The following is a 10,256-nucleotide window of genomic DNA, read 5'->3' as shown; positions in this document are numbered from 1 at the left end:
CCCAAAAGGTTCATTGATGTTAATTTAAACTTTTCATTAACACATTTATTTAGTGCAGCTTTCTTAAAGATTTCAGCAGAGGTCCAGGTATTGTCTGAATACTGTATTTTTCTGAAATGAACTTTTAACATATGTATAGTATTTCCTTCCCCCAACCCTGCAGGCTAAGTTCACAGCACTCTGATTTTGAATCCCACATTTCCTTTGGCTCCATTTCTGTCTTTCCACACTCCAGCCCCTGAAGATAGGGTGTGGGCCTTCTCTGATAGTCCTAAACCAGAAGCAGAAAAGCATGCTGTGTGGAATCATTTTTGTTGGGACAATAGTGGAACGGCAGTGCTGTGAGCTCTACTCGCAGGCACTGAGAGGCCCAGGGTTCACAAGGCCATTGGCATTTTAGCCAAGTCCATAGGCTGCAGCAGTGGATTGAGGCCAGCTGCCAAGCTGGCCTTGGGGGCAGAGTCTTGAACTGGCTTCCAATTCCTAACAAAAGCATTGGGAAGAAAATGCCCAGTTCTCTGCCAGCAGATTAACTGAGCATGGAAATCCCGCTATACCTAAACAGCATATTCTAAGCAGTGCAAAGGAAGGTCGTCCCATGCCAGCTCTTGTAACAGTGAACCTCTGTTTTCTGTGAACATATGTTTCTTTGCCAAATCTTTATTTTTTTAAATCAAGAGAAGCATTTATAGTTCTCTAGACTGAAGATCTAATGAGTGGATGTGTCTTACAGTGTCAGTGTCAGCTGTAAGGAGTACTACTTAAAAAAAAAAAGCCCTCTAATAAATGCCTTATTTATTAAGCATGCTTCAGCACTTAAAAATACTCTGAAATACTACGTATGATTCAAACGAGCATGACTTAGACTTCATGGCCTAGGATGTAGATTACTTAGTGAAAGCATGAGCAGCAAGGAGGAGCCGAGGTGCTGGTTGAGGCTGGAGCAGCGAGAAGGGGGCCACAGCCAGATGGAACCCCTTGCATCCTGCCTTCTGTGGGATCATCATGTCTGATCCAGCTTTGCCAATGTGGGGACATGGAGTAGGGCAAGTACACAGCTGGGCTTTTTAGAGCAGCAAACACCCTTGTCAAAAGCTCAACATGCCCCCTGCACACAGCACTGGCAGAGGGGTGGGCAAACCACCCGAGCCACCCCTCCAGCCTGACCCCTGGATACAGCCCCCTACCCTCACCCCATATAAGAAAAAAAAACAGCTCCCCTCTCAGGGGGCGAGTAAGCAGGGGAATCTGTTAACTCATTCTTGCTCCCCAACTGCTAAAGCAGTGAGTGAGTGAGTGAGTGAAGTCGCTCAGTCGTGTCCGACTCTTTGCGACGCCGTGGACTGTAGCCTACCAGGCTTCTCTGTCCATGGGATTCTCCAGGCAAGAATACTGGAGTGGGTTACCATTTCCTTCTCCAGGGGATCTTCCCGACCCAGAGATCGAACCCAGGTCTCCTGCATTGCAGGCAGACGCTTTAACCTCTGAGCCACCAGGGAAGCCCTGCTAAAGCAGGGGCCCTAATAAATCCTTGCCTGAAAAAACAAAAAAAACTCAACATGATAAACATTAGACTTTTAGAGTTTCACTAAGATAGTTCTATATACAGGTAAGTGAGAAGAATGACTGTTCCATAAACTGTCAGAAATGGAATGCCAGACTCCACGACCCACAGGGAGGGATATGAGCACTCACCGTCACCGTGTTTTCTTCGATCACGTATATCTGAGGGTTGTACGTGTCAATTTCTGCAGCTGCTATCAACTGTACTGTCTGGAAAGTCGACTGGAACATAAGAATAAAGAGCATATTTTTATCCTAGCAGAAGTTAATGCATAAAACAACATGTCCATTATTTATTTCCTTGTGGAAAGTGACTAGAGCAAATGCCAACTCTGAAGACTCAAACATCTTTGTGTGCTTAAATCACTGATATGACAGGACCCCACACAGAAACTTAGGCTGTGTGGGTGGCTGGGCCCTGCAGTGGCAAATTAAACTGAGTCGTGGCGGGTGGGGTCTAGATATCAGCTTGTTAAAATGTCTCTCTAGACGACTCTTAACTTGAAAATGGGTGAAAAAGGTTTAGAACTGAAGTTTTTAATTGGGAAAGATCATAGTTTAGGCTTTTAAAAACTTAAGTTTGTGACGTGAGAGAAAATTGAAAACTTTATGCTTGCCTAAGTCACAAAATGAAATAGAAAATCAGATTAAAAAAGAGAATTTTTCCTCTGGGTACACATGTATAAAATAATACTGTTTGAAGACCACACATGTCAGTAGCAGACACCCTAAACCTTATGTCAGTGCTATATAACAGTGATAACTTCAGATTTCTTAAGTATTTCTACAAAAATATTGGATTTGGGGTAGGCATTTGGAAGGACATTTATGCTGATGTCATTAGTAACCTCTACAAATGAAATAGTTTCGCATGTGCTCCTGAATGCACTTACAGAAAAAGCTATGCACTACCACTGTGTTGTTTTCTCCGTAATCAAATATCGGGACTGATGCTTATTTTGAGATGAAATATAATGCCTGGATTTGAGAACTGCCTTCCCATGCTCTGGCTACTAGGATTGAGTTTTTCTGGTTACCAGGCACATGATTCAATATACTCCATGAGGTAATTTGTTAAACTATATCTGGGAGCCAGAAGAAGAGAATGCATATCCAAAAAGTGAGCAATTTATTTCTTTTCCACTGGCTCGGTCTCTGATTAGTCTTCTTAATTTTCTCAAAATGGAAGACTGCAGCAGAAGTTAACCCTGATTACTGGTCCCTCAAACATGCATTATTTGGGGAACATTAAGAGTACTGACAATGGTTTAAATTTAAAAAGGAGTAACAGTTTAGTGAATGCTCACTTCATAGTCCCTGCAGAGTACAGGTGAAAGCATTTCCTTACAGCACTGATATATCTGCCCTCCCGAGTCTGGCCGTTCACACAGGCGCACAGCCCCTGCATGGCTGATAAGTAGAGGTGGGCGTACCATGCATGCTCAGGAGAGGGAAGTCACACCTGCTAGCATTCAGCCTTTTCCAGAGCAGCCAACATGCCACTGATTTGGAGGTCTGAGCAATCACTTTGTGATGAAATTACTTTGAAATGCTGACTTACACTGCCTCAGATAAAGGGCAAAAAGTGGTATATTAATGGGCCCTAATACAGGAAATAGGATTCCTATTTCAGACTGGGTCTCCTAGGTGGTCTGAACATCCACTTGGCTGTTGAAATAGCTGAAAACAAGGTGGGGAGAAACATTTGACCTTTCATGAAAGAGGAAGATGTATAAGCCTTGATATACAGTAATTCCCATGAGTGTTTTTCAGCATAAATAATACACTGCTTCAAAATTTTGCTCCCATAAATGAAACTGCTGCTTCTGAAAACCTTGGGAAGGTACTTTAAAAAGTCTTACAGTTAAAATGATGTAGCTTTAAACAAACTTGAGAAAAACCAAATGCATTTTACAGAGTTGGAGTGATTGCCTTTTGATTTGCAACGGTTTTCCTTCCCAGCTGGCAAAGATTACTATGAAAACATTTGTTCCTCAAATCCAAGGAGCCAAGATCCAATGGGTAAAACTCAGCACCAATCTGCAGCAGCTGGGATGGTGGCATAACTGCGTGCTTTGCCTCTTAACAGTATTTAGAAGCGTCCTGAAGGCTTGAAAGCAACTAGCGAGAAAACCGACTAAAAAGCAAACAAGCAGAAAACCCAACTCCTCGCTCCTCCACTTCTCTAGCAAATTTTCCCCTGCCTTTCACAGCTCTTCTGTTATTTCTTTATCCAAGAATATTGCTTATATTTTTGTTCCAGGGACAAGTTTGGAGGGAGCTAATTCTCCAATGTTACATAAAACTCCTCAGCAGAGAATGGGGTCTGCTGGAGAGATCACGAAGTGGTTAGAATATAGGGAATAGGATACAGTTGGTAAGCACCTTGAGGACTGATTTATTCATTTTAAAATCACCTAGAGCTGCAAGGCCCCTTGGAGATTTTAGACTAATTTTTATTTTGCCTTAGAGCCAATGTTAGTAAAATGAACAACTCGCTGCTTATGTAGTCAGATTTAAAGAGCTTGGTCCATCCTTCCAGTTTCCGAGCCAGACTGAAATTCTGGCTTCCGAAATCTCTATTGGAAGCAGCTATCACTACTGCCAAGTCACACTTGCTGATGGAATAACACCCTGACATTGTTCTGGAACTTTCTTTGAACTTTTCATGAGATTGAAATGACTTTAAAAAAAGTTGTAAGCAAACTGGAGACTTCATGAGAGAAGGAGTAAGAACAGGCGAGCAGAGTGTTTATCTGGCTCTAGGAAGACAGATCCTTAGGTCGGATTCACCCTCCAGGTGGTCTGAGATCAATCAGCAGCCCCCTGGGGGTGCCAGGAATGAGGCTGAGATGTGCATGCTTTGATTTGGGTGTGGCAGAGGAGACCAGAAGGTCAGAGGAGAGCATGAGGAGACAGATAGAGAAGGTGGCCCCTCACACCCCAGACAGCAGAGGGGATCCTGACACCACTCCAGGGATTCTGCTGTGGTAGGTTGGCCTGGGGTCTAAGAAGCAGAAGCTTTGCAAGCACCTCAGGGGATTCAGAGGCACAGCCAGGTTGGGCAAGCCTTGGAAAGGGATGGAAGCATATTACTTCCAAGGTAAGATTGCTCTGGGCCACTGGGCACAGCTGACATTAGCCAGAATGCTAATTTTGTCAAGGGGTGTGAACTTAAAGCGAAGCTTTACATTTCCTTGCTATCCATAAACCCAGTAAATTAAGCTGATACTTACTGCTGCGAAAGTCCCATTCCAAATCCTCGTGGACACATTAAGGAAGTATTCTCCTTTCACCTGAAGGTCTCTCAGCCAGCACGTGATGTTACTGCATGAAGCGGTTCTACAGTTCTTTCAGGTTGGAGTCAGTGATAAAAGAAGAGAAGTTAGTATGAGCTTTAAAAGAAGAAATGCTAAAATTTTACGAAGACATAAAACCCAGGGAAGGATCTAGGGAAACTGGCAGTCTCGTGAACTATGAGTAATTATTATATAACCCTTCTAGAGATTCTGGCACTTTGCCTCAAAATGTAAGAAGTACACGTCCTTTGCCCTGCCATTTCCCATCTGTATGGAGGACCTCAGGAAATAATCATAAATGAGTGCAGAAAAATACAGCAAGCCTATTTATTGCACTACTATTGATGAGAGAGAAAAATAAATAATTCATGTTTATCAACAGTGTACTAGTTTATTACTGAATACACTAAGGGCTTCCCTGGTGGCTCAGATGGTAAAGAATCTGCCTGCAATGTGGGAGACCTGGGTTGGATCCCTGGGTCAGGAAGATCCCCTAGAGGAAGAAATGGCAACCCACTCCAGAATTCTTGCCTGGAGAATCCCAATGGATAGAACAGCCTGGTGTGCTACAGTCCCTGCGGTCGCAAAGAATCAGACAACTACTCAGTGACTAACATGTTCACTTTCTCGTGTATATACACAAAATTCAGTACAGTTTAGTTAGTAACCTCATGATAAAGATGCCTTCCTTGAATTTTAAAAAAGTCGTCATTAAAAGAATCAATGGTTAACAAGGAAGGGTTAGTGGGGAGAGAGGGATGAATAGGTGTAGCTCAAAGGAGCTTCCGGGCAGTGAACTATTCTGTATGCCATCATTGTGCATCCACATCATTATCCATTTGTCCAGACTCATAGACTATACATCAAGAGTAAAACTACTGTAAACCATGGACTTTGGGTAATTATGATGTGTCAGTAGGGGGGATTTGATAGTGTGGTAGGCTGTGGGTATGTGGGGGCAAGGGTATATGGGAAATTTCTGTAATTTAAACTCATTTTGCTGTGAACCTAAAACCACTGTAAAAATAAAGCCTGTTAAAAGATCTATGATATATGGGCCAATGAAAAAAGGTAGCTTGGTCCATTTATGTAACAGTATACATGTGCCTATTTGTAGATGAATGATTATAAAGAAGAATGCTCAGTAAATGTTAAGTGGTCAACTGTTAGATTTCTAAAGAACTTTCGTTTCTGCTTTGTAGTTTTTTGTGTTCCGTTTGCTTTATATTGGAAGTTGCCATTTTTACAAAGTCAAACATTTTCACAAAAATATGGAAACTTCTAAGAGGTATCATATTTTGGCATACACTGAGATGAGTTTCTCCTGGGCATTTTTACATACCTCTGTTCAGATTTAGACCACATTTACACTGTAATTACACTATAGTCACTTAAGAAACTGTTTCATTCTCCTAGCTTCCTGTTTTCCCATCCTTTCTGAAACAAAAGAATTGCAATGAAAGGAAAACAGGAGAAATTCCACGTTGTTCATAGAGGAGAACTGACATTGATCTTGTACATGTGCACTAAGTCACGATTCTATGGACTGCAGCCCACCGGCTCCTCTGTCCATAGGATTTTCCAGGTAAGAATATTGGAGTAGGCTGTCATTTCCCTCTCCAGAGGATCTTCCCAACCCAGGGATCGAACCCACGTCTCCTGCTTGACAGGCAGATTCTTTACCACCGAGCCCCCTGGGAAGCCCTGAAGTTGATCTTACTGTTTGCTAAATGTTTATGTATTTGAATACTTAATAATGTGCCAAGCACCACGCTAGACACTAGACAAGCCTCTTTCCCAAAGAAAGTGGCATATAGCTGCACAGCAGGATTTGATCAAATATGGAAAGCAGAGCAGGGTTGTCAGTCAAATTTAACAGCTCAATAAAGACATCAGTGATTCTGTGGAGAAGGTGAGAGAGGCTTTACCTCGCATACATGCCCAGCTCCCACCCAGCTCTTTGCAGTGTTTCCAACATGCACGACACAAAACTAGTTTGACATGGGGTCCTTTTGATTTCATGAAATTATAATAATGGCATAAGTGATAATGCCAATACCCTGGATTTGAGTGTATATTTTCTTGATTCACACAGACCTTCAAAGGCAAAACAGGAAAGTTCTCCCACATCCGTGGTGGCAGGGAAAAAGAAGTGCCTCAATTTCCAGGTAAAACAAACAATGAATCACCCAGGGAAATTTTCACCCCATTAACCTGTCCTTACCAATTCTTTTATGTGCCGGAAATTTTCACTCTTGAAAGATACAGAAGAAGACGTCTGTCCTATTTTCAGTGGATTTATTTCGGCTTCGCAACTGATGTCACCAGCCTACAAAGAAGGACATCAAATTGGTCTTCGGAAGCAAGATGGTTTATGATGTTTTCAACTTGTTAGGAAATCCTGTTGTCCCATGTTGGGTCAGGGGAGGGCTCCCAGGATTCCCTTCACTGTGCTGACCTGGCCACACTTCTGTACATCACTACTGTAATTCTGAAGTATTCAGGTCCTTCTGATGTGATTGGACAGCATGGCACCGGTTTTTAACAGTCCATGTGTGATGAAAGAAATTTGCAATAACAACTGACTATGAGTGATTTCACTCAGGTTCTTTCCTGTGGAACAGTTTAGGCTTTTGCTTCCCTGTGGTCACCTCTGAACACCACAGAAGTAATGCTGCTGTAGCATCAGCTAAGCGCTAATCACGGGGTTTGGCTAGAGTCTCTCGGAACTACCTGGATGGCCCTTAAAGGAAAACACCAGTGCTACAGCCTTCGCCTTGGAGATTCTGGTACAATTGCCTGGGGTAGGCCTTGGCATCACACAGATTCGAAAAACGACCCAGGTGATTAAATGAGCACCCAGGGTGGACAACTACTGGACAAAAGCCCTGGCTGAGAGCTTGAAACAAAGCTACTGACTGCAGCTGTGTGGCCCAATTACTCTCCCACCATGGGTTCAACCTCTCACTTCCCAGCCAGCTAACTTCTCTGTAAACAGGGCTCTGACACAGTCAGATCTTCATCTGATCAGAACGAGGTGCTAATAATAATTTCTGCTATCTGTAAATCCCTAGACTCAGACATTTCTGATGACAATATCCTGCTTCTAATATGAAATTAACTGCTAGTTAACTGGCACCCAGGGTGCAGAGGGATTATCTTTTCAGTTCCTCGTCTGTAAGAGGGCAGGCATGATCACCCCCTCGGGGTGTCCCCACATGGGAAGCATGCATTTTACAGGCAGTTCGGCTGCCCTTACCTGATCTGTGTGCACCCCGGTCAGGTACATCAGCGGGTTCTTGTCTTTGGTGTATTGAGGGATGTGGATGATCACAGATGCCATGCTTACTGGAACACTTCCTGTTGTTACCTGTGTAGTAAGGACACATTCTGATTGTTGCTACATCAGACGCACATTGCAAGGAAAGTGATCAAAAACCTCAGGGTTGATGATGGGCAACTATTAAGTAGTTAGATTGAGTTCCTATGACAGTGAGTCACTACTTTATGGACTCTTTGAGTCCTTGTGTTTTCTCTCTCATTAAAATCTCAACATCTATGATTTGGACTGGTACATAATTTGTGACTTAGGAGATGGTTAAAAACACCTGCCATCTGTGGGTTTGGCCTGTCAGGGCATGAAGTCCCACTCTGCCCCTGATAGCAGTGGGGCTTAGGCAAGATACTTGACCTCTTCATGCTTCAGTTTTCTCATTTGTAAAATAAAGATAGGCAGCAACTCAGTAGCCATGCACAGGTATAGCCTCTGTTCTCACTGGTGGGAAGTCTGTCCTAGTTTTTCAGGGCTCATACCCTATTGGGGTTAGACATTTTAAAGAACGCTCATAGGAATAATAATCCTACCAATCTCATAACTGATCTGGGAATTAAATGGGTTAACATGTATAAAGCATTTCATACAAAGGCTGATACTTATTATATGTCTTTGAATATTATTTTATTGTTACTACTAATTGACTAAATGTTTCATTAAACAAGTAACTGCCAAATACCATGCACATTTTGTAAATTCCATCAATTTGGATCACAAATCAAGATTCCTTTAAGGACTTTTTAAAGAATATAAATTATCACCAAATTATAGAGTTGTAACCATTTGACAGATTAGTAGAATATGTACAAAAATAAAATGACAGGCTGGTAGATGGATTCTTTCCTTTTTATTTAACAAAGTTTATGTAATGTCATTATAAAATAATCTCTCACAAATTCGTTTCTCTTTATATAACTGGAAACAAACTTTAATAATTACCAATTAATAGCCAATAGAAATTGATTTAAAAATATTTTGTATACTACTTAGCATGACTGTACAAAGTAAATATTTGTATACAAATGGTGAGCTTCTCAAACAGAAGTGGTTTCCAAGCATAAATTGGTATTATATTGCAGAGACTTCTGTCCACAGTAGTAGCTTTATGTTAATACTCTGTTGATTAATATTCAATATTTGCTTTCAAAATACACCAATAATCCCTTACCCTGGATACAAAACTATGTATCAATACAAAGCCCAGCTGTTTATTTATTGATGGCCCATCTTTGTGGTTCTCAAAGAACGGCACCTGGCCCAGAAGCATCCGCATCCCCTGGGAACTTGTTAGACCTGCACATTGTTGGGCCCACCCCAGACGTTTTGAATCAGAACTACTGGAGATGGAGCCCAGTGACATATGTTTGACCACACTCAGGTGATCCTAATGTGTGCTCAAATTTGAGAACCACTGGCATATTTCAACTTCGTTTTACTTTCTTCTTCTCTTCCTGCCCTCATTCCCGGCACCACTCCCCGCCCCCGCCCCGCCTCTCTTGACTTCCCACTCTTATAACAGGTGTACCAACCTTAATGGAGAAGATGAATTTTGGACCAATATCTTCAAAACTGTGCACGACAGAAGAAACATTCCCATCCAAGGAGACTTCATAAAAATTTATGTTGGTAGATCTGTTGGATGATATTTGTAAAGCTGAATATTTTAGTTATGCTATTGTTCTTGAAGTTTAATATTTCTTTTACTTATATATCTTCCAGCTTATATTACAAGTGAAAGAATTCACATTTAGGTACAAAACATTAAAGGAAAACAAATATTTGTTATGGACTTAAGGCCCAGTATACATTTCTAAGGCTAAAACAAGTTCATTTCAAAACATATCCCTTCATGATCATTCTGCTAAGATTCTTTGTGTTACATCAGTTGTATATACAGATACATATATCAGTTGTAAGTTTCTAAAATAAGTACAAATGTATTACTTTGGAACCTGTAGTGAAACTCTTTGCAAGATTGCTATTATATTGACTGCTGTGTTAATACAGTGGACACCTGGTCCTTATTGATTGGACGAACAGATTTATAAGGCAGAGGGTTT

At 41.6% G+C, this 10,256-nt stretch overlaps 1 protein-coding gene across 2 annotated transcripts in view; it reads right to left on the bottom strand.

Annotated features, from left to right (window-relative positions):
• The window catches only part of ITGA2 (integrin subunit alpha 2), a 108,877-nt gene that overhangs the window by 5,504 nt on the left and 93,117 nt on the right, over positions 1-10,256 (bottom strand). For both annotated transcript variants that reach the window (XM_086361667.1, XM_086361666.1), the window contains exons 24-28: positions 9,726-9,828; positions 8,122-8,232; positions 7,087-7,191; positions 4,800-4,913; positions 1,696-1,785 (exon numbers count right to left, since the gene is read on the bottom strand). In XM_086361667.1, the coding sequence (XP_086217793.1) occupies positions 1,696-1,785; positions 4,800-4,913; positions 7,087-7,191; positions 8,122-8,232; positions 9,726-9,828 (523 nt within the window). The remainder of the gene's footprint in view (positions 1-1,695; positions 1,786-4,799; positions 4,914-7,086; positions 7,192-8,121; positions 8,233-9,725; positions 9,829-10,256) is intronic.

This window comes from Bos grunniens, chromosome 20 (assembly GCF_055505025.1).
Source record: "Bos grunniens cultivar Pamir isolate PY7600 chromosome 20, Bosgru_T2T1.0, whole genome shotgun sequence".
In the NCBI taxonomy this organism is placed as follows: Eukaryota; Metazoa; Chordata; class Mammalia; order Artiodactyla; family Bovidae; genus Bos; species Bos grunniens.
The sequence above is the reverse complement of the archived record's forward strand: the minus strand, read 5'-3'. Positions and strand labels throughout refer to the sequence as shown.